The following is a 24,408-nucleotide window of genomic DNA, read 5'->3' as shown; positions in this document are numbered from 1 at the left end:
GGTAATAGTAATATGAAAAAAGAGAAAGATAGACAAACAAATGGAGAATTGAAATTAAATATAAAAAGAAAAAATCTATACATAACAATATTAAGTAAAGGTTCATGAATTGTTATTCTTTTCACTTACAGAATATAAATAATACATAAAAATATTAAAAAAAAATATTTGTTGTTCGTAAATGCCCCTAGTAAAAGATTACCATGGTAAAATGTTTTGGCTAAAAATTGTCAAGAAAATCTTAGTCAATATGAAAGAAAAAGTTCAAGATTAAAAAAAAACAGTAAATAGGTAAACTTTTTATAAAAGTAGATATCCAGGGAGTATTTAACAATTCTTAATGATATATAATTTACTTCGCCTTCAAGTTTTTTTTCTCAACTTAATGTAAATCTCGAGCTTTTTTTCCTGCTGTTATTCATGAGAACAAAGAAGTCTTGGCAAGGTTATAAACAAGTTTTGAGCTAGCTTTACAGCGCGTGATTTCAAAATCTATTTGCAGATAAAATGCTCGATTGAATCAAACACTGAAATGTCACATTCGTGTTTTCTATGAGGATTTTTATATTTAGCATATATAATCTCAGGGCATATATATATATATATTAAATAAAATAAGAAGCATATAGCACATATCCCATAATAATAAATGATAATTATAGATTATGAAAGAAAAAAGGAGGATGGGGGAAGAGTGTCTTATAAGAGTTTTTTATGAGCCTTCTGGGGGGGGGGGTTTAAGGGCTGATTTTGAGTGATATTTTGGAGCAACATTCAAAATGCACTTGACTAGCAGTCCACATACACTTTTTTCGCAAACTATTATATTTTTTTTAGATCTTATACTTTAACATATATATACTTATGCTAATTAGTGTTCAAACAGTTATGAGTATGTTTTTAAGATAAATAAAATTGAACGTCTTTTATCAGGCCGCTCACAAGAAAGAAAAATGCAAATAATAGGAAGTTTCACCAGTTCTGGATGCTTGACTGTTGGATGTAGTGATACTTTAAACATAAGCCAATAGTAATCAATATAAAAAAAAGCTATTGAGTACCATTAATGTCTCTTGGCTGATATTTTTTCTTTCATAACGTCAAAATTCATTTGTACAATACGCTTGATTAGAGTACTATAAATATATTATCCCTGCCCAAATTTTCCACAAGTAAGTGAAGCTTCTATAATTTGGTATTAAGTTGGTTACTCTTGCATAAGTTGATTGTATTTTACTTTTGACTTTGCTTTTATATGAACTTCGCCATCGACTGTAAAGTACAATTTCTCGTAATTTTGGCCAAATCGCGGCATTAGAATAGCTAACTTTTTTTTTAGATGCTTGGATGCTCAGTTTTCATTTTTTGTAAATTCGTGACAGCCAATCATTTTTCGAGTTAAACTACTGCTACATCCAACAGTAAAGCATCCAGAACTGGTGAAACCCCCTATGAAAGGTAGAAGAATCGATACCTATTGTAATTAGCTTGTTAGAGAAGGTGGATCGATACAATTTATTATAAAAAAAAATCTTTAAGATACTATAATTCTTTCTATTACGACGGCAGACATCTATTAATTGTACAAGAGAATTTTATGATATATCATTTAATAAAAATCCTATTATAAAGTATAGAAAACTATATTGGGAAATAAATTAAGCCTAATGCCCGCCACATATTGGATATACATCATTATCCATATAACAAACAAGAGGAGAAAGAAAAGAGGAGATAACTTCCCTTGGTATCTCTTTTTATTTTATTTTTCCTACTATGCTGTATTACATTTTTTAAATAAGAGGAGTTTACAGACGAGAAACTTATTGATTACTTGATCTTGTAAGACTAGAAAAATAATACAATGCACCGCTAAAAGGAAATTGAGCTAAATATGATGATTCATTGTCTGCAAGAAAAGCAAAAAGCCAGTCAGAATTCTTTTGACAGCAAAGTTTAACCCCGGAGACTTAAAAGGAGGATGAGATCATAAGTGACTTGCATTTGTTGGTCTACACAAACATCTTACCCAAAGAGGGGTGTTCGTTGTTGTCTACCTATAAACTTTACACTATGGATTTTTCTCGTTTCAACCAGGCCGAGCAGGCCCAGATTGCTGCTATGATCGAGCACAAGCAGGTAAAGAAAAACTCAAACATCTCACAAGTGCGAAATACAACATTACTTACAAAATATAATACGACTTTTATAGATGAAGGATTTCCTTCGTTTGTACAGCAACCTTGTTCAGCGTTGTTTCGATGACTGTGCTAACGATTTTACAACAAAGACTCTCACTGGAAAGGAGGTAAGAATATATATATAGTAACAGGAAGCAAATATGATTTATTAACTTGTGTACCCTAGGGAGAGTGTGTCAACAAGTGTGCCGACAAGTTCTTGAAGCACTCCGAGCGTGTGGGCTCCCGTTTCGCTGAACTTAGCGAAAACGTAAGTAAAACATAATAAAAAATATATAATTATATACTGACCTTGAGGTGTGATCCTATAGATGCAGGCACCTGGATCCCAGTAAAAGAGAGAGAAAGAGAGAGAGAAAAACGTCCATCACACAACTTCCAACAGACCAATAGAATGTAGAACCTGTAGAAAAAGAAATCAGTAGGGTAAACAGGAAAATCATACATAAAATCAGATATATACATAAAATAACGTGTCCTGAAGACCAATTTCATGAAATGTGTGTGTGGTTTGGAAGAGCAGGGCAATGTCGAGGTTTTCATTTTATTCTTTAGTAATGTGATAAGAGAGCGCGTCGGATAAAGAGCAAGCCGATATGAGGTTGTTTTTATAAGGGTACAAAATGGAGTATTTACAATGAATAGGAAGGTGAATGTGTAATGAGATAGAAATGGTGAGGAAGAAATGCCTTTAGGAGAGATATGTGGCTCGCTTGTCTTGGAGAGACCGCAGATTGTTACTTATTGCCATGTCTCTACTCCGAGTTGTTCGACCCTCAATCTCTACTAACCGCCCTTCTTCACGCGTTCGCATACTACTGCCACTGCCATTCAAGCGTGACTGTAGAGACATGCTACCTGATCCAAAACGACGTTGAAACCGAATCAGTTCGCGTGTAAGAACATCCATGATTTCAAGTGAAGATTGTGTCTTGTTGCCTATGAGCGCATCCTGTCGCTCAATCGCTTCTTCAGCCACACTTTTTTCAATGTCTGCAAGTGATGGTGGGGGTTCATCAAGCGGAAGGGTGCTAGCACTGCTAAGAGAAGAAGAAGGAGAATCGGGGTCGATTTGGGTTGGAATGGAAATAGGATCTGGTCGAAACTTTTTTCGTTTACTGTCCACACCTGCTACAATATCTTCCCGAGTAATTTCCATTGAAATTCCTGTTACTTCTATGCTGGATAATAAGTCTCCTCCTTCGTCGCTTGTTTTTGGTGTCCAAGGCTTGCTTGTAGTGTGTACATGCTCCTTTTTGACACTGCTATTATCTTTGTTGGCCATTTCCACCTGGAGGGTGCTGATATATTCAAGGATTTGTTTAGCTCGTTTGTTCATGTCAAGGATGCTCATGCGTGCAGAAGGAACGCGTATTCGCGCTGGAGGGGAGGCGGCGCGTGCTTCCAGAGAAAAGTGTTGAAAAATAGATGCTCCAATGTCAACAGGTGGCTGAATAGGCTCATTTGGCTGAGGAGTTGACGTTCTTGAACGCGGTTTTGTAGCTTGTCCACGTTTACTTGTGGTCGAATTTCCTCGCTTATTAGCCGGCTCTCTCTTTCCACGCTTCTCCGCTCCTTTTGGTTTTTCGGCCACAGCTGAATCTTCTGTCTTGTTTCGTACGCTGGCTGATCGCTTGGTTTTTATAGGTTTAGTTGTAGATGGTGTGTTTGTAGATGGGCGCTCAAGCTCAGTTGGGCTTTCAGCTAAGAAAAAAGTGCATTATGATTAGTAACCAAAGATGGATAATGCACAATATCTCACTATTTACTCTTTTTTTCCGTGCATTCTTTCAGGGCAATGTCTGCCGCCGCAATCACTTCATCGTCCATGCAGTCGCTATCTGCCTCCTTATCGTCTCGGCGCCGCTTCACTGATCGTCTCTCATCTTCAAGCTCCTCGGGGAGTTCGATGGGTGAGGCAAGTGGGGAATCTGACGGACTGGACAATTTAGTCGCACTCTCAAGCGCATTCCTCGCTGCTAGCACATCTTCCAACGGCATTGATGCCTCCCTGCTATTCAGTGTCATACGTTTTTTGGGCGCCTTTTTATCGGCAGCCACTGCAGCTTTTCCGCCAGACCTGTAAGACCGACGTGTTCTTCATATGTTTTGAGTTGACCAGAAAAAAAAAACCTTTGTCTGTTTTGGCTTACCTTCCATGCGTCTGCCTTACAACTGAATGATTCTCAGGTTTGCATTGTTCACAGTAGTATTGATCAGGAATGTCTTGTTCTTCCAATCCTACACATTCACAATGCTGCCAGACTTCGCATTTGTCGCATTGAACCATGAGGCCAGAGTTGTCTGTAAGCCATGTCTTGTTAGTCAAAAGGAGCTTATCGCACGCCTGGACACAACTCACGAGTTTCTCCACAAACGCATCGGGTGATCGATCCGCTGTCTGAGCTGCCTTCTTCTGAAGTCGAATGAGAGCGTCGTCGTTGTTGTTTTTGCTTCTTTCTGCCATGCTGGCCATTCCTGCCTCGTCGTTGAGCAGCTAAGAGAGAAGGATGAGTGGGTGAGGGCAGACAATGTAGAAGAAGGGGTGGTGCGTACTCATGAATGCCTCTGTAAAAAAACGTCGGTAATATAAAGAGAGGGGATCGATGATGATTGCAGAAAGTCTAGGCCAGCGTGTGATTGTAAAGAGTGGGAATCATAAAAAGCTGTTTTTTTTTTCTGCTGTCTTGCGAGGACAGTTCAAGGAGGAATTTCGCAAATCGCTACAAAATAAAAAAGTGTCCGGCAGGGAGAGAGTCCGGAAAATGTCGTCATACTTCCTGCAATAAGAGCCGCACACTAATGAATCCAGTCCGGACTGTTACTGCTGTCGCGGTAGAGGGAATGGGGAACTCCTTTCAAAGAAGCATAAAAAATGGTGGTAAAATAGGTGCGCGATGGCTTTACTGGTTTGTTCTGTGCTTCTTATGGAACATTGTCAATGCCTTTTTATTGACATAACAAAGTAAAAGAGTGAGAATTATCTACATATCAAACAGGAAAATAGGAAAAAACGAAAGAGAAAAGCGGGGACAAGGGCAAGTGAGAGGGTACGAAGAGAAAAGTGAGGGTAGGATGATAGGACGAAGTGGAATGGATGACGTATGTGATGCCTTATTGCTCGCCGGGGCGCTTGGCATTACAGGCAACTATTTTGACCTTGTCTGCAGATACGGACTCTTGGTCAAACTTGAAGTTTGGGTTCTCGATGATAAATGTCCAGACCTCATCGCAGAAGCGATAGGTATGCAGATGACCCTAAGGAACCAACCCCCTACATCAATGTCTGGTCTACTAAAGACTTATTCATTATTCACCTTGACGTTGGCCTTGTTTCTCACAAGCTGAGAAAGAGAATCAGAAATACTCTTGTCAAACGTCGTAAGAACGCGCATGGCAAGCTGAGGGTTGATGTGACCACTCTGAATCAACTCATCAAGTGAATCAGTCAGCGCCATGCCAATGCTTTGTATTGAACATATATGATTCAGTCCTTGAATGCGCCACTCATTTCTTCATCAGTTCCTCCTTATCTACCTGCTACGGCGATATAACTCATAATACTGTGTAGTGGCAGACATTGCTGGTGATTATACAAAGAGGGGTGTGTTTATTCGTTGCGGAGGTTGCTTATAAAGCGATGGCTTAGCATGTTGCAATCAGCCAATCAGAATTCTTTATCAAAGGCCCAGCCCTCTACGTCTGGCAGGTGTACCCATTCGCAATCCTGGAGTTGCAATACGGGCTGCCTTGGCTGTGTTCTGGCGCATGATTGCCTGTCGTTCCTCTTCTTCCTCCTCCTTCTCACGAGCTACATACGCAATTTATTAGTTATTGGGGATGGATGTCATTTCTGATTAATAGAATTTACCAAGCTTCATGTCCATTTCCATATTTAGACGAGACTCTGTTGCCACGTTAGCTAAACGTTTCTCCTATAATATATATATATATATGAATATATAAGTAGACAAATATGTAAAACAATTTATACGGTACCTTGTGTCCATAGTTCTTGTCACGATCTCTAATCGAGAAGAACATTGGACCAAGTTCTGCCAACCAGAAAGGATCTACTGAGGTTACACATTGCATGTACTCCTTGGAAGTCAATACCAGCTCGTGGTAGACCACATAATCGGGCGTAAAACCTGCTCCAAACAAAGCACTAGTGGGGTGCAAATGGCACTTCATTCCAGATCTACAATTGATATACTCTCCAATACCCTTCAACCGTGCTGCTTGATGGAAATAAGCTGAGCAAATACATTTACTGGTGCCCTGGATTAGATATATGTTCCAAGTATTTTACTATAACTATAGCCACTTACCGGACTATGTCCCAGTCAGTGCCACAAGATATATAAGGCATTCTAAGAGTCTTCATGATGTCCATCAATTGAGAACGTACTTCACGAGCCTTTCTCATAGCTTTTGGATGAACAAAATGCTTTGTACACCAATCATCTCGATATCTATTTAAAGTCGATGAAACCTCCTTATAAATACAGTACAAGCTATTAAACTTAATTTTACCTATTGGTCTTCCATTGAGTATATACATGGAGAAGAGTAAGATGATCACTCTCTGGTACAAAGAATTTCTCACGGGCAGCGTCACTCTCTTCCATGCGTTCTTTGGGTCTATAGAACACTGAAGGGACGGAAAGCATAGATACAATAGTCTTTCATCAACAAATAAAGGGGTAAAGCGTCAATAATACTTAAAAGGTTGCACTATTATTTTTCTTTCCTACCAATACTTCGGCTGTGCATTGTTGATCTTCAGCTGTAATGAGCATTTTAGCAAGAGAAGGATCCAACGGGAATTCATTCATTTTGCTACCGGCTGGAGTCAACTCTCCAGTATTGTCAAGAGCACCTAATACCCACAGTTGATACATGGAGTTCAAAATATTGTCCTAAAAGAAAGTTGCGTGTGTAAATTTTATGTATAGCATTTTTTTTTGGTACCTGGGGGGGAGGGTCCATAAAGTCGAATTCAAGTAGGTTGCGGACCCCTAAAGACTTCAACTGCAACACAACACTCGCAAGGTTGGTTCGTTGAATTTCAGGGATTGTATTGACAAACATTTCTGATCGATAAGCTTCTTCTGTGTAAAGGCGATAGGCAACACTGTTCATTACAATCGTGAGTTTTAGGTTATCAGAAAGTAGTAATTCATTGTCTTGTTACCCTGGTCCTGTTCTTCCTGCACGACCACTACGCTGGTTGGCATTGGCCTGACTGATAGGTGTAATTTGCAAAGCATCCATACCAATACGTGGGTTATAGACCTTAAGCTTGCAATAACCAGTGTCGATTACATAGATAATACCATCAACTATTCACACTGTAAGACAATATTGCGAACTATCAAGAGTCGACATACCAGTCAAGGAAGTTTCAGCAATATTTGTGGCCACAATAACCTTTCGAGCATTGTTTTCTGCTCTCTGGAAGATTTTAGCTTGCAAATCTGCGGGTAACTGAGAGTAAATGGGTAATATTGCCAACGGAGGGGGGTCGTCGAGTTGTTCCAAACGTTCTAATTCACATATACATAAAAGTTTAAGTAGATTCAATTCATTGGTTAAAATCTGAACCATACCTTCCAATACTTGACATGTAATCTCAATATCTTCTTGACCTGTCATGAAAATCAGAATATCACCCGCTGGCTGAGACAGATGAATTGAAAGGGCCTGCTTGACGGCACTATCAACGTAGTCTTCACACGGTGTTTTGCTAAACATTGTATCAACAGGGAATGTACGTCCAGGAATATAGTAACATGGAGCGTTACCAAAGAATTGGGAGAACTAGTACAATATTAGGTCCGAGTCAAGATACGTTTGTGTACTTACTCGATTAGCATTCATGGTGGCAGAGGTCACAATAAGTTTGAGATCTCTTCTTCTGGCAAGAACTATATATTACATCTTAGTAAATCATACTGGTTTTATTCTTTGTAGTTACCTTTCTTTAAAATGCCCATCAGTACATCAGTGTTTAGTGCACGTTCGTGAGCTTCATCCATTACAATGGCACTATATTGGTCTAAGTCAGGCGCACCCATTGATTCACGCAACAAGATACCATCGGTCATGTCTAGAAATTATTTTAGTATCTTCTTCTTACTTACAGTTAGTAGACTTACATCGAATAAGAGTATTTTCAGATGTTTGATCTTCAAAACGAATTGTATATCCCACCAAGTCGCCTAGTTTAACCTGATAATGTTTCTTTTTAAATATACGCGAGCTTTAAGTATTCATTAACAAACTTACATTCATTTCTTCAGCAACACGCTTAGCAACTGACATAGCTGCCACACGACGAGGCTGAGTACAGCTGACTTTTCCATATTTTGTATAGCCATCTTCGTGAAGATATTGGGTCAATTGGGTAGTTTTTCCTGAACCAGTCTCACCGACAATAATTACGACTATATAAGACAATTAACGATTCATATATTTATGTTTTTCATGTGTTTTGTTTTATTACCTTGATTATCTCTCACCACTTGCAAGAGCTCTTCGCGAACACCAAATACTGGCAGAAACTCGCGCTGTTCTCTCATGGTTTTCGTTCTGGCAAAATCACTAACAGCCTCTGAAGATTTAAGATGAGAGGCAAACTTTGATTCGCTTTGGTTCGATTGCTCCTCTTCTGCTCGCTTGGCAGCTACAAACAAATGTTAACAAATATGATATTGCCCTCGTATTATCCAAATACACATACCTTCTTGTTCTTTGTTGCGAACGCCCATTACATTTCCAAGAGTAGTACCGGCTAGCTCAAACTTGGTGGCTTTTGCTCTTTCTGATTGTTCTCTCTTTTCTCTCACCAGTCGACTTCCTTTGCGGGAGATAATCGCAAGATCCGATGTAGGATCACGGACATGCTGGACAGCTTCTAACTGTTTTGTGAATACCATACGGCCGTCTAGGAAAGGAGGTTTGATATCATGTACCAGAACATGGACACGATTCTGAAATATATATAAATAGTAGTTCAGCCAGATCAAGCTTAATTATGAGTATTTACCGCTAATATATATGTATATATATATATATATTAAAAAAAACAGAGCTTACCTCATTTTCGTCGTCAAAATCTGTATCAACTTCTCTCCTTTGAGCCACACCACTGCTCAACATTCGACTGGCTTCCCACATATCTGTATCTCGGTTATATTGTGCTTGACGAGCTGATAGTTTCTTGAGTTGCTTTTGTGCCAACTCTTCTTCTTTAATTTTGTCATGGTTTTCATACTCTGCAAATGGATTATGGGTCTCATCCATAGCCTGCATCCCAATTAGTTCCAAGCTATTTGACTCCTTGATAGTGTACTTACGCCAGACTCTTCCATATGATACCAGTCTCTGTCCAATTGAGCCTGTTCTTCTTCCCATCGTTGACGATCATCATCATCTCCAGGGTATTCTTCAGGGTATTCAAGTGCAGTCTCATCATACGCACTTGATTTAATAGCAGGCGTCATAAAATCCCATTCTGACTTTTGGTCTGTTTGTCTTCCAATACCACTGTCTCGTCGAGGAGTCATACCTCCGGTTGACATTCTTGGTGTAAATGGTTCTGATCCCGAGCTAGGAGTCATACTTGCCCATTGACTTCTTTTGATTAATCCACCACGACGAGGAGTCATAGATCCCTCTAATTGAGAAGGAGTCTTGTTCCCTCTATCCCAGCTTTCTCTCGTTCTACTCCTATCATCATCCCACGTCCGGCCTCTATCCTGATCGCGATCGCTTGTCCGTCCTCTTTCTCGGTCATTTGTACGACCTCTTTCACGATCACTTGTACGTCCTCTATCGGATGAACGATAATCACGATCATCTCTGTCCTTAGAAGAGCCATACACAGTACCTTGATACCACAATAGACGATATCAAGTTTAATTTTCCACAAATATTTTGTATCCGCATATATCTAAATTTTATTACCTTTATTTCGGTCTTTACGCTTCATATTCTCCATTCTGGATAGAGCGGTAGCCGAGAGTCCTCCCGGATTTGATGGGGTTTCCATTCGGCGCGATCGATATCGACTAGGTTGTTTAGTGAGATCTGATTGAGATTGGAAGTATATTAGGTATATTACATATAATTTAATCCTATTTGTATATAGATGTGTGCATATGTATTACCGGCATCATCGTCCGTAGTTCCTACGTCGTCCCATTCAGAGGTAGCGTCTACTTTAACCTTCTTCTCTGTATGACTCTCACTCTCAGATTGACTATTGCTTTCAGCTTTTTTTTGGGCTTCTGCAGCTCGTTTCTTGCGCGCAAGTTCATCCAGACCCAATAGCGATGTTCGTGGAGCAGGTGCTTTGAAGATAGGACGGTGCTATTGAAATGTGTAATTAGATTGCATAAAAACAGTCATTCTCATATATATTTTTACCTCATCTGAATTGGTCGATTTGTTAATAGTCATCAGACCTCCGGGAAGATTGTTTCCTAACATCAGTACCTCTCCGCTATTGGTTTCTGCGATTTTTGGAGCTGCTCCATAAGTTTGTGAAGTAATATCCGATCGCTCTTTTGTTGCTGAAATGTGCTGAGTGATCTTGCTATAAAGATCATTGAGAAATTCGCGTTTGAATCGTCCAAATGTCTGACAAGCTAAAGCAATAAACAATGGTATGCATGACATAATAATTAGTATTTTAGTATCCAGCAATCGACGATTGTCTTACCAGAGGCAAAGTTCTCGAAATGTCTATCGTTTCTTGCGATTTGTACAACTCGTTTGGCAAGAAGATCATTAGGGTTTGGAAGGTTCAATGCCCGAGAGAGCTCGACTGCAATGTCATGTGTGAATGCATCAATGTTATCCTTTGGTTCTGACATTGTAAGCGTAAGAAACAAAGGAGATATGGAAAAGAAGTTTGAAAGGATAGAACAAGCCCGCAGTCACTACTCGCTTTTTTTTTAAAAAAAAAGAAGGGATGAAAAAAATGGATAAAGTCTTGGAAATAGAGCAAAAACTCTAAAGGGGCCAAGTAAACTATAGTGAATTATATTTGTAGTATGTATCTCGCATATGATCAAATAAAGCATTCAATTAAGTATATATATTTTATATTCATTATTGATTACAATAGAAATTATTCAATTTCATGAAAAATCATTTGGAGAAAAAACCGTTATTTTTTTTTGACACAAAAATTTAGTACATTCAAAATCATATTCATATATAACACACCTATCTTTGTTTAGAGAATGCTTTACTTTGGGCAAAAAATTCTCTAAAGTGATAATAACAATAATAATAATAAGGATATATGTATATGTATATGCGAGAGCTGTCTTATAACATCTGGTAAATCAGCATTAAATTCTCAAAAATCATAAATCTAAATACATGTAAGATAAATTCAGAGAATATTTGGTAAAATACCAGCTTACTACATACATATTCAAATGAGGTAAACTATTACTAGGAAGAACAAGGTCTATAAACTCTCTATTCTATTATATATAGCCATTTGTCGAGTGTGTATGTTATAAACACTTTTTGTCTTGTTTTTTATGAATTTCCTTTTCAAGGGAACTACCATTACGACAAGGAAAACAGCTTTTTGAGGCTGGTTCTGGAGGATAATTTTCGCCAAAAAATAATAATATTTTTACGCTAAATTGATAGGAAAAAAAGAATATTTACACTCTTGCGGACGTGATATTTTATTCGTAAGCCAGGATACGTTTATATTGGATAGTACGTTATATAATTATTATGTAAAATTAAAAGACATTGGCTACAAGTGGTCTAATATAGTGAATGTTTTCATAACAAGAATATCATTTTATTGTGTTTACCATGAAATTATTGTCTTCTTCCTTATTTTTTAACTCCTGTAACAGCTTAGAGGTATTTCTTTCGATTGTCTTCTTTATCGTCAATATTAGCCCTCGTCCAACATACAGATTGACACTAGGACTATATGCGAGAATATCTTTGGTAAATATTGGTTAGCTTAGAGAGCAAGGCTTTTTGAAATCAAGAAAACTGCGTAATAAAGTTCAGAAGGAAAATCCAAGAAGATATCATTGGCATCTTCATCTTAAAGCATACTCACGACACTACCCAATAACCCACATATAGTATAGATAGCATCATTAAGTCAAAGGACACTCCCTATATCAAAAACGTTTCACCAGAACAGCACGACAAGATTCGGAAGCTTTGTATTTTTGGAGATCCCGGAAGAAGAGACTCATTAGACTCCATATATGAGGATTTTGCTGTATCCAAGTCAAGATGTTACTGATACGCATTTAGCTAGCAAATGGTTAAGCATAAATGTAGTAAATATAATGATTTTTTTAATCTTAAAGCTCATCATCCAATTGTTCTTTCTTCCATAAAAGTCATTTACTAGACTTCAAGCCAACATAATAGCATTATTCATTTTTTCCTTTATTCTTTGTCCAAATAAAAAAGTTCTCTCATCCTCGGTTATTTTTTCTTACATAAGTCCCAAAAGTCAACCCAGTAAGCAGTCTTTATTATGCAAACTTCGCCTCTCCTATATCAATCAATCACAAGTCAATAAAGGTTTAGCAAGTAATCTTCTAGGGTTTTGTCCGTTTTGTGTCTTGGGCATGGGAAACTAGTCTGGACTTTACACCTGATACCACAAGTTAATAAATAGTATAGGGATGAGACTTTTACTTCGTAAACATGCATTTGATGTTTGTTTTATTATTGGATTTTGTACATCGAAGCACAATCTTTTTATGTTTGAAGTCATCTTTTCAAGTTCAAGAGAATCCAGGGCTATTAGCATATATCCCCACACTCAAAGGTTAAACGTAACCTGATATGGTATTCCAAGGTAATATTGCAATAAGGCTTCATTTTTTAAGTATTGATATTTTTATAAATCATTCCAAATGTATCAATCCAAATTGGTTGAGGAACAGATATCTTGCTGCTGTCTTGAACTTCAGATACATATTTAACAAATTGAGGCATGATTACATGATTCCTGATAGGTGGACTCGTACCATTCAAGTGGCAAATACTGTAAGACCAAGGGAGTATATACTAGACGGTCATCGTGTGAGATAAAATCTGACAAGAATAAGACTAAAATTATTCCGACCTAGTTATCGCTAGGTATTTACATGGTGCCATTTGGTAAACCATTACATTCTTTAAATGATTTAGCTGATTACTTTATTGTGTGGGATGAAGGTGAAGCAGCTTGCATTAATTGCAAAAAAAAACATGGTTAGACAAAAATGGGGTAACGAAAAGGTGCCTTTCTTTTTGAATTATGATAGCAAATAATACGACACCTTTCAGATGTTAAAGCATTTATATCATAAGCTATAAGAATGTATAAATCACAAAACTAGAGTACAAGAGCAGCTATATTGACCTTCTATATTTATATTATATAATAATGGTAAAATCAAAGGATTCTACTCAAAAACCAGCTTTGGGTATAATTGTAGGTACGATATAAGAATTGTAATCTTATATTTTGATAAGCGATCAGTACAATTCTTCGATTAGACAATGGGACAAAAAATTGTGGTACCTTGAATTATATTTTTCGTGCCCTTAAATACATAAGCTCATCAAGATTCATGACATTCGCCAATACGGATGTGAGAGTATTTGTATTTTCAGATGGTATGGTACAATAGTGAATGTCTTTATGGAAAGTGCACTAATTTAAGAACCATAAATGTCAAAACTATTTTTACTCGATAAATTACCATTAATGGGGTTACTTGTCACTATTATTGATCAATTAAAAATGAAGACATAATACAGATAAGACATATCGGTTTTGTTGAATACATGAATAATTATAGATCATTATCCATTTTATATTAATATACCAGCATACTTTATTGAGCAAATGTAAGAGAAGAAAATGAAAGCAGTCTGTTCCTCTCGAGGGAGAAAGCCTTATTTGATATCCACGCTTAAAATCAATACTTCTATTTTTATTTTATCCGCGGAATACGATTTGTACCCTAAAAATGCTCCTCGGAACCAGCCAAAAGGTCACCCTTTCAAGTGTTCGTGTAAAAAAGGGCTGACCTCGGAATGAGTTTATTGATATATATTTTTTGTCTTTGAGGTAGAAAGAGAAAAAGATGTAGAGGTCAACCTCGGAATAGAAGGTAAAGACTTGTTAATAGAAACTTAACAAAGCGTTGAAGATAAGACTCAGGTGACTATAAAAAGGCCCTCAAATTAATGGGAACTTGATCATTAATTCTACTCATTACAGCCTCTCTTTCTCTTTCTTGTTTCAGCCAATTTCTTCAAATGTGTGGCATTTTTGGGTAAGTAGAATAATAAGCTTCGAGATACATAGTCAATTAGTGATTTCTAACGCATTATACTTGCAGTTATCTCAATTTTCTTGTCGAAAGAGATCGTCGTTTCATCATTGATACCCTTATCCAGGGAATGGCCAGACAAGAATATAGAGGTTATGACTCTGCAGGCAAGTTTCAATTGATCAAATCAAGAAAATATTCGTATTGTCTATTCACCCAGTCTAATTAGGTCTGGCTGTTGATGGTGATACCGATGATGAGACCTATATTATTAAGCAAGCTGGCAAGGTTGCTGCTCTCAAACAGCTGAATTTCAAACAAAAAATTGATTTTAACAAGACTTTCATCAGCCATTGTGGAATTGTACGTCTATTAAAGTTTGACACCAGTTGCTGATGATTAATCACTCTTAATATTAGGCTCATACCCGTTGGGCCACTCATGGACAACCTTCACAGATCAACTGTCATCCTCATCGATCGGATCCCAAGAATGAGTTTGTTCTTGTGCATAATGGAATCATTACAAACTTCAAGGAAATCAAAACTCTTCTACTTAAGAAAAACTATGTGTTTGAGAGTGACACCGACACAGAATGTGTGGCCAAACTTACAAAATATATATATGACACTCACACTGGACCGCCCATGACATTCACATCTTTGATTAAGGCTGTTATTAAGGAATTGGTAATATTAAAAAAATGATATGATAGTCTTGTTAATATATAGATATTTTTCAACAACAACAAAAACAGGAGGGTTCGTTTTCCTTTCTCTTTAGAAGCTCTCATTTCCCTAATGAGATTGTCGCTACTCGTCGTGGCTCCCCTTTATTGATTGGTGTCAGGACAGCTCATAAACTCAAAGTTGACTTTGTTGATGTTGAGTTTGGTGCTGACAAGGATTTTTGTAAGTTAACTTTACTATCTAATATCTGCTGCATGTATTGACTATATATATATATATACTTAGTGGCTGCCAAAGAACCTTCTGACTTCTTGGCCTCCGTTGGTCAATCAGTCTCTCCTACATTAAACCGCACCCAGTCGAGGGCTTTTTTGACTGAGGATGGCCTTCCCCAGCCCATTGAATTCTTTATCGCATCAGACGCAGCTGCAATTATTGAGCATACCAAGCGAGTGCTATATCTTGAGGATAATGATATTGCTCATATTTCAGAAGGAAATCTTCACATCCACCGTCTGCGTAGAGACGAAGGCGCAACTAGCATTCGCTCCATTCAAACCCTTGAAATTGAACTAGCTGAGATTATGAAAGGCTCCTTTGATCACTTTATGCAAAAAGAGATTTATGAACAGCCTGAGTCTGTTGTCAATACTATGCGTGGACGTGTCAATTTTGAGAATCACAAGGTGACGCTCGGTGGCCTCCGCGGCTTTCTTCCTATTATTCGTCGTGCAAGACGTATTGTATTTATTGCCTGTGGAACATCTTATCACAGCTGTCTGGCGGTAAGTTTATGGGTTTAAAGAGAGATCTTGATTAACTCCATTAATCCACGTATCCGTTGGAGGAATTATGCTATTTTTGCAGTCTTTACTCATCACACTCCTTGACTCTTTTTGAATTAGACACGCCCGGCCTTTGAGGAATTGACGGAGATTCCTACTCAGATGGACTTGGCTTCTGATTTTCTTGATCGTAAGACAGCTGTTTTCCGTGACGATGTCTGTGTGTTCGTCTCGCAATCCGGTGAGACTGCAGATACGATTCTAGCCATGCGATACTGTCTAGAGCGTGGTGCTTTGACAGTGGGTGTAACGAACACAGTCGGATCCTCCATTTCTCGTGAGAGTCACTGCGGCGTCCACATCAACGCGGGTCCTGAGATTGGTGTTGCTTCTACTAAAGCATATACTTCACAGTATATTGCTTTGATTATGATGGCACTCCAACTGGCTGAAGATCGATCATCCATGGCAGCTCGTCGTGAGGAAATCATTGAAGGTTTATTTAGGTTGCCTGATCAGATTAAAACCGTGCTTGCTTCAGATAGCAGTCTTCAACAGTTAGCATCCAAGACGTTATCTAGTGAAAAGAGTTTGTTAATTATGGGCCGTGGTTACCAAAATGCTACCTGTCTTGAAGGTGCACTTAAGATCAAAGAAATTTCGTATATGCACAGCGAAGGTATTCTGGCTGGTGAACTCAAGCACGGTCCTTTGGCATTGGTAGACGAGAACATGCCAGTTATATTGATTATGACCAAGGACTCGCTATATCCCAAGGTACAGAGCGCACTCCAACAGGTCACTGCTCGCAAAGGACAGCCTATCATTATCTGCAACACTGGTGACGCCAACCTTATCAACGATTACAAGACAATACAAGTCCCACTAGCTGTCGATTGTCTTCAGGGACTTATTAATATTATTCCTCTTCAGCTCTTGTCGTATCATCTAGCAATCTTGCACGGTGTTGACGTTGACTTTCCTCGTAACCTTGCAAAGTCTGTCACTGTAGAGTAAAAAAGTAGAAAAAAAGTTAGTTACGGCTTGCCATATTAGGAAAAATAGTTTTCTCAATAAATCAGTCTTCCATTCGTCCTATTCGCAAGTCACATTGCTATTGCTGCAAACCAAAACAGCTTGGAATTGATGATCGGAATTGCATGAGCTTCATGCGTTATACACAGTCACGCACTTATCAAGAGGAAGCTGAGGGCGAGAGTGAATGAGTGAGAGCGAGAACGAGAGTGAGTAAAAGAGGAGTAGGAGGAAGGGGGGGAGTTCAATTTGGGGTTTGGGGGGTTAGATGAGAAAGGCTTTTAAAGGCTCAATTTTCTTCTTATTTTCTCGTTTCTATTTGGGCATTTTGTTGCTTCAGGTCCTCGTCTAAATACAAACAAGTGGATAGACTTGTTGTTTTACAAGAAGTGCAATATATATTAGATTTCATTTATAGTATATTCATATATACATATATACATACATATATATATATATAATCTTGAATCCTTCTGGCAAGATACAGAGCCGCAGCATCATTTATCCGTTTCACTCTTTACGAGTGACTTTCTATATTGCTTATAAAAGTGTTGTATTCCTTGGTCTTATCCGCCTAGTGCATGCTGCCTCATCCCTCGAATCATTCCCGCCCGGCTCCTACTGAAGCACCTACAAGCTTATCCAAGAGCAGCCTTCAATCATCCACTTCGTCACTCTCACCTACGCCATCAATTCTTGGTACCTCTGCATCATCGGCTTCATCCCACCATCGCCATCACAGCCAGCACTGCACACATCGGCAGTGTGCTTACCATGCACCTATTGCACATCACACCCAAAACGACCCAACAAATATCCCTCCCATGCAGTCTCGCCCTCCCGCTATCCCAACCACGTCCATTTCCTCTGGCACCAGAAACTCGAAGCTAGAGCACATTATCCAGGTAACTCTCCTGTCATCTCGCTCTCAACTCACCCCCTGCCACAGAACTTTTACACAAAGACAGCCCAGGTCATCGTCCAAGCACGTCTCGACCTGGAGCAGGAACGATTTATTACAGAACGCAAAGCCAGTCAAAGAAAAATAAACAAATGGGCAAGTAAGCTTAGTGGTTTTTGGATATATATATGAAAAGAGGCCAAAAGAGTGAGAGTGATAGAGAAAGAAAGAGAGAAAGAAAAAGAGAGAGAGAAATAGAGATGAATATTTTAACCAACTTTTGTTTTGTAGTTCAATGTTGTGACCGAAGATGTAGAGACCTTACGAGAAGAACTCAAGCATTGGCGCAGATTGTCTGTGCGTAATGGAGAAGAAGAACCTCCGCCAATGGTACTCGATATCTTTCTTGATACTACTGATATCAGACAAGACTATTCTCTTGTAGCAGTGGATGAAAACCTTCAGCGCAATCGAGTTGGACTAGATTCAAGCCATGAGCATCCAGATGGTGTCCAGCGAGTATTGATAGAGACATGGGTGCTCGCACTAAAGTAAGTCTCTTTCTTTGCTTGACTATGAAATTTTCTGAAATCCCACTTTTCATTTTTCTTTTATTTCATTGCTTTCTTATGCATTATTTTCTCAGGCATCCTCCACCGGATACCCCCGTTGACCTTCCAAACCTTTACAAACGCTCCATAATTTTTTTCCGTTCTCTTCATTCCCTAGTCCGGCTGCTTCCTGGCCATAAACTTTGTCAACGTCTCAAGGACAATCCTAGTCCTGGGCTATCACTTAAATATCGTCTATCGTCCTCAACAAGCTGTCAGTCCAATGAAATATCATTAGGTATAAAAGAACATGTCCAGCCTCTCAATGTATAGCTAAACTAAAGCTTCCTTTAAGATCAACCTATTATGGATGGAGATTCTAGAAATCAGACCAAAGCCTATGATTTTTCTGATATAATTACACCTCTTGGGTAAGTAAAGTACAAAATAATGAAATGATAAACTAAAGATAAAAAAAAACAAATTAGTACGCTCAAATTGCAACTAGTCTATCGAAAGAGCTGCGATTTTCAACTTGAACATGCAAATGAATCAAAGAATGAACCCCAGGCTGAGATTGAAGAGAATTATTTTACTCCCACCATGGCAAAGCATCGCCAAGAGCAGGATCTCTTTACAGACGTGCAGTCTGGATTTGGTTCAGAGGCTCAAGGAAGGGGTCGTGACGGGTCGACCAGACCGAGGGTAAAGAATTTTCAGCCTAATAGTATTTCCTTTTGGTGATATTTCTCATTGGGTTCTTTGTTTACTAACTTTCTAAAAAAAGTCTATTGCTAGACACCCCCTCGAGCCGCGCTCAGATGTCTCCTTTAGCCAGCGATCAAGCTCACCTGTTACAGACCCGCAATCAATCACTCCACCTCGAGACCGTCGTTCAAGCCTGGTGATGCGCAATCCCCTATCTTCGTCACCATTTGGTCGAGAAAGTATATTGGCCCGCAGTGGTCAACAAATCCCAGTTGACGTTATGCAACCGAGTACAAGCACCTCTCGACGAGTGTCGGCATCTCATATTTCACCCTTCAAATCGCCTTCTTTGTCGTCCTCACCTCAAGCTGAATTGATGTGTAAGTTTTTCTTTTATGTTTTTTTTTGGTCTTTTTCTTATTATTTATTATTCTTATCTTCTGAAGACTCGTCACCGAGACCCAATCCTTCTCCAAGCGAAAGGACTAGAAGGATCGAGTTCTCGTCTAGTTTTGAGAAATACAAGGACAGAAGCAGTCCAAATAGAGGCGATACAGGTGGCATGAGTATGATGCGACGATGGTCACGAACAAGTGATCATAGCTCGGTTCATTTGGTAAGCCGTTTTTCTTTAGTGGCAGGACACCCTTTAACTAGCCCCAACCCCCCTTTATAGGATACGGCTGGAGACGCAGATTTAGAAGAGTTTATGCGATTCGTTGGTATCAAGCAAGATCTCAAGATTCTTCAAGGACAAGCGTCGAGTTCTAGTCAAATGGCTGAGAGCTCTACTATGTCTCCCATGTCAGAGACAAGTGACAGTCTGAGTACAAGTGCTTTTGGAAGTGGATCTATTGTTAGGTCAAAGGCAAGTAGATTGTCGTGTCAAAATAATGCATCCCTGCTCATCTCTTCAATAGAAAGCATTATCTCATTTCCGCAATCTTCGAGAGACCCATAACAATCTGTCAGAGTCACTGTCCTCTAGTTTTGTAGCTCCTGAAAGTACGGATAGGCATGAGGGAGCTCAGCCTGTTGTGGGAGCCTCTCTTGGCTCGTCCACTTCATCATCTAGTCGTACCTATATGCCTGTGGTTCCCTCTCCGCTACACGCCGAGCAAGCCCCTCTTTCTCCTGTTCACATTCCACGTGGCCAAAATACTATATTGACTGCTTCAAACTCAAACAGCTCCAGGCAGCATAGACGTTATCATTCGTCTCATCAATATAGTGCAGACCAAACCGGCAGCCATGGACTACGTACTAGCCCTGAGCAACATGCTTTTTCTAGCTATCCTAAAGACCGGCATCATGTCGAACTTCGTCGCCTGCCTACTGTAGGTGACGATAACAGGACAAGTACCCGAAGACGCTCGACCCCACCTACAAATTCTCCTCAATATACCAGCGTTCGTCGTCGTTACAGTCCAGATGACCTAGGTATATCTGCTGAAATTCATCGAAACCAAAGCCAGACAAGTCTGAGCGACCCACGACCAAGAGGATCAATTGTAGAGGGTAGTGGAAGTAGACATGGGGATAGGGCAAGTTTACTCGATGATGATGACTCTCTTATGTTCAAAATGAGTGAACTTGAGTGTGAAAGCTCATACTCCCAGTCGATTGAGGCTCCTTCACCAAGTGATTCTGATGGAATTGTTCTCCATCGTCCACTTGCAGATACCCGGAACTATAGCAAACGACTTACGAACGTGAATATTGGGCAATCTGTTCCCGGAAACTCGCCCGGTAACAACAATTCGACTAGCACTCCTAAGCTTGCCGATGAAACCCCAGCAGGAATAAATTACTCAAATGAGCCCGACCCAACAACAGACGTAACAGGACGCCAATCCCAAGAAGAACCTCCAAAGCGCGACGGTTTCTTTATTAGCGATTGGTGAAGTATCCTACTCTTTTATTGCTACTTTTTTTTATATATATTTATTTTTCTTCTTTCTTTTGTCATATCGTGTTCCTCCCTATTCTATTACTATTATGTTTCCTTTGTACTTTGTCGTCTGTGTATTTTTAATTATTTCTCTTTCCCTTTATTATTCATATGTTTTTTTTTTCTATTTTCTTTTCATCATTTTAAAACCCTGCAAATGGCACAAAAAAATTAAGAAACCTATTAAAAAAAATCAATAAAGACACAATCCACGTTTGACCTATGAAGCATAGATTATATTGTATTATTTTGGCTATAGCGTCATCGAAAGACTTACATTCTCTTATATATGCATTTGAACCGACTCTATATCTATAAATATTTCTTTTTATCTTTAGAGATGTCTTATTATTCAAAGCTTGTATTGTTTCTGGTGCCTTTTTACCCTTTATTTTTCAATGAATGTTTATAAATTGCCGAAATGTGTGCTTTTATTAGCAGCCATTCTCCAAATTACATATGCTCACACTCCTATGGATTGCCTAGAAATAAAAGATCCTATTAAACCTCGCGTTATCTCCTGGGTCCCATGCCCCGTACAAAAACTAGAATCACCTCTCGATACATATCGAAGGTTATCCTACCTTCAACTGACGTCTGATCCATTACCACAAAGTACAAAATCAGCCCCTTTTGAAATCGATCTGCAATGCCTTCATGTATCGTCAGAAACATGTGCCAAAGCCAAGAAGGCATTTGATCAGGCAGGAAGTCTTATATCTAGCGCCATTTTCTTTCGTGAACCTGTGAGAGTCAATGCAACATTTCTTTCATTCTGCGAGAGCGGGGGAGAATGTAAAAACGATCTAATGACTCTAGGCAAATATACTCTAAGTTTTTCTTTATAGTTATATTCACACTATATGTTATCTACTCGTAGAAGAAACCTAACTTAATACTATCAAATTGTATCTATATTATGCCTATGTTTTAGGCGGATCTTCCCCTGCAAGACTGATCCCCTTACTAAATGAAGACGGAATGGTACGCCTTCATCCTCAATCACTAGTAAAACAGCTTGATATGCCAATTAGTCCAGAATATTCTCACTCTGATATATTAAGCGTGTTTAATGCAGATGCGCCTTTTTGGTTTGAGGTAAGTCAAGTATTACACTTCAAAACAAAAGGAACAAAAAGATAGCCAGAAAGCTCTAATATGGATTTTGGTTCCTCTAGGGTGATGACAATCCCATTGACATGAATCAAGCAGACTTCATATTTGTCATAATGGCAGGTTAAAATACGAATTATAATAACATAATATCCACTTCAAACTTACACACCTTTTTCTCGCTTAGCACGAATTTATGCATGGTTTGGGATTCTATTCTAACTGGAGCAAACATATTCCATCTATCGATGCCCTTGTCCCTGATCCCAGTCTTCTCTTGGCTGATGAAACACTCGTCATAATTGATCCTCAGAACAATGCTGTTATTGAGACAAAATTCCTTGAGAATGTTTTAGATAAATACATGGTGATTCTTAACCCAGAAAGTGAATATAATCTATTCCCAACATCCGATTTGACACGACAATTCAATAAAATAGAAGTAAATTCCACCGAAGGATTGATAGGATCTCCGGAGTTTGGTCCGGCTTTTGACATGAGTCGTCTGTCAGTTTTACCAGGAACATTGGGTATAGGATTGGTTGGTCCTCAAGGAGTATACGATGACTTTGTCATTTTAGAGACCAGCCTAGTACCTTTTCAACGTGGGTCCTCTATTTCACACGTCGATTACAACTCTTACACAGATACACCTGACTTCTTGATGCGTTATATGCAAGACCGTGGAGTTACTATGACTGATATGGTTCTCAAAGGAGGAGGAGATAGTCCACTTGGACCAAAATTACTTCGAATCATGGAACAAATCGGATATACGATTATTAAAACCAACGAAACAGAATCATCCGCTGCTGGAGATTTTCGTCGCATGGTGAATTCTCTCCAGCATAACGCTCATGCTACCCAGTCAAGTACCACGGCCAAACCTTACTTGCATTCTACCCCTCACTCGCATTCTTCAACGGGCTCTCGATTTGCTGAACCCACTTTTCTGATGGTTATAATTGGTAGTTTGTGCCTGGGAATACTGTTGTATTTAGAAAAGCCATTTTCGCTACTTTAAAATAAACGTGCTCTTACACTGAAAAAAAAGGGGGGAATCAATCAAAGGTTTACATTGACAGGATGATATCTGACAAAGCAGTATACTTGGATCAACTTACAAATTTCGTCTAAGCACCTCTTTTAATACATTTGAAAACATATTTAGACATTATATTGTTTGTTATTTAGGTAAAAGGGATTATTATTATTATTTTAAAAAAATTAGCCTTTTCATAAAACCATGTTACTAAAGTTATAATACCAATAAATTGAAATAAGCTATACTTTCCTTTAGACAGAGTGAATTCCAGTGATGTTATTTTAGTTGCTGTGTAATATTGTTTTTGGTTTATTTTCTTACAGTCATTATAGTGGTTAATTCCGGTAGGTCGGATTTAAGAAAGAAAAAAAAATAATAAACACCTGTACATTTTGTGTAGTGTTTATAAAAGAGTTTTATTTCAAATCATGAGAAAATCAAATTATAATTTTATTAATAGATAAATAAATAAGATAGCTACACATGCTTGTGTGCAATTTCTATATAACACAGCATAGCATATGACAATAAAATATGTAGGGTACAATGAATCTAATATTTGAATGAATTAAACGAAGCAATATAAAGCATTTAGTTTATACATACAATCTTCTATCAATTATTTATTTAGGTAGGAATTAAAGTGGATCGAGAAAGATGGTCTTGGGTGGCAAATCAAAGCTTGTTATATATCGGTATTATAATATCTAAATAGTTATTGTAAGTTTGTCCTCATTCCGAGTATATTTGCCACTAGTCATTATACTTTTCTGGCCTCTTTTTTAATTTTATAATCTTAAATCTGCAAAAATATTTTTAAGCTACTTGGATTTTATAGCACCGTCAATCTGACTGGTACTTTAAATAAAATGACCGAAAGAGATCTATGAAGCTGTTTATATTTATATAAGACAATATTTGCCAGTTAGTATATATATTTATATATATATATATATATATTATGATACAATATAAAATATTACAGCCTTGAAAAAAAGAAAGCTATTTTATAAAATATAATCCAAATACAATGCTATACGCTGTAGATTGTTACATATATTATTCCCAATATATTCACAAAGCTACTAAAA

General features: G+C 38.3%; 5 protein-coding genes across 5 annotated transcripts; 3 read left to right on the top strand and 2 right to left on the bottom strand.

Moving 5' to 3' along the window:
* Positions 1–2,073: 2,073 nt before the first annotated feature.
* Positions 2,074–2,688, top strand: PHYBLDRAFT_121977 (hypothetical protein; the record flags this gene model as incomplete). The annotated part of the gene is made up of 4 exons (XM_018428840.1): positions 2,074–2,139; positions 2,213–2,308; positions 2,368–2,451; positions 2,513–2,688. 4 exons carry the CDS (start codon positions 2,074–2,076, stop codon positions 2,534–2,536), a joined length of 270 nt encoding a protein of 89 aa, XP_018296568.1. The 3' UTR covers positions 2,537–2,688.
* Positions 2,689–2,892: 204 nt separating this feature from the next.
* On the bottom strand, positions 2,893–4,677 carry PHYBLDRAFT_163636 (hypothetical protein; the record flags this gene model as incomplete). The annotated part of the gene is made up of 3 exons (XM_018434848.1): positions 2,893–3,905; positions 3,971–4,299; positions 4,355–4,677. The coding sequence occupies 3 exons, from the start codon at positions 4,675–4,677 to the stop codon at positions 2,893–2,895; spliced, it is 1,665 nt and encodes a 554-aa protein (XP_018296567.1).
* A 638-nt stretch (positions 4,678–5,315) lies between these two features.
* Positions 5,316–5,971, bottom strand: PHYBLDRAFT_154403 (hypothetical protein; the record flags this gene model as incomplete). The annotated part of the gene is made up of 4 exons (XM_018433323.1): positions 5,316–5,459; positions 5,519–5,666; positions 5,739–5,764; positions 5,951–5,971. The coding sequence occupies 4 exons, from the start codon at positions 5,969–5,971 to the stop codon at positions 5,316–5,318; spliced, it is 339 nt and encodes a 112-aa protein (XP_018296566.1).
* Positions 5,972–14,492: 8,521 nt separating this feature from the next.
* On the top strand, positions 14,493–17,121 carry PHYBLDRAFT_130729 (hypothetical protein). Its single transcript, XM_018429382.1, has 7 exons — positions 14,493–14,542; positions 14,609–14,706; positions 14,769–14,902; positions 14,959–15,228; positions 15,297–15,450; positions 15,514–16,013; positions 16,134–17,121. Exons 1-7 carry the CDS (start codon positions 14,526–14,528, stop codon positions 17,028–17,030), a joined length of 2,070 nt encoding a protein of 689 aa, XP_018296565.1. The 5' UTR covers positions 14,493–14,525; the 3' UTR covers positions 17,031–17,121.
* A 4,511-nt stretch (positions 17,122–21,632) lies between these two features.
* Positions 21,633–23,296, top strand: PHYBLDRAFT_62710 (hypothetical protein; the record flags this gene model as incomplete). The annotated part of the gene is made up of 3 exons (XM_018441004.1): positions 21,633–21,954; positions 22,094–22,257; positions 22,460–23,296. 3 exons carry the CDS (start codon positions 21,633–21,635, stop codon positions 23,294–23,296), a joined length of 1,323 nt encoding a protein of 440 aa, XP_018296564.1.
* Between the last annotated feature and the right edge of the window lie 1,112 nt (positions 23,297–24,408).

This window comes from Phycomyces blakesleeanus, assembly GCF_001638985.1.
Source record: "Phycomyces blakesleeanus NRRL 1555(-) unplaced genomic scaffold PHYBLscaffold_3, whole genome shotgun sequence".
Classification (NCBI taxonomy): Eukaryota; Fungi; Mucoromycota; class Mucoromycetes; order Mucorales; family Phycomycetaceae; genus Phycomyces; species Phycomyces blakesleeanus.
The sequence above is the reverse complement of the archived record's forward strand: the minus strand, read 5'-3'. Positions and strand labels throughout refer to the sequence as shown.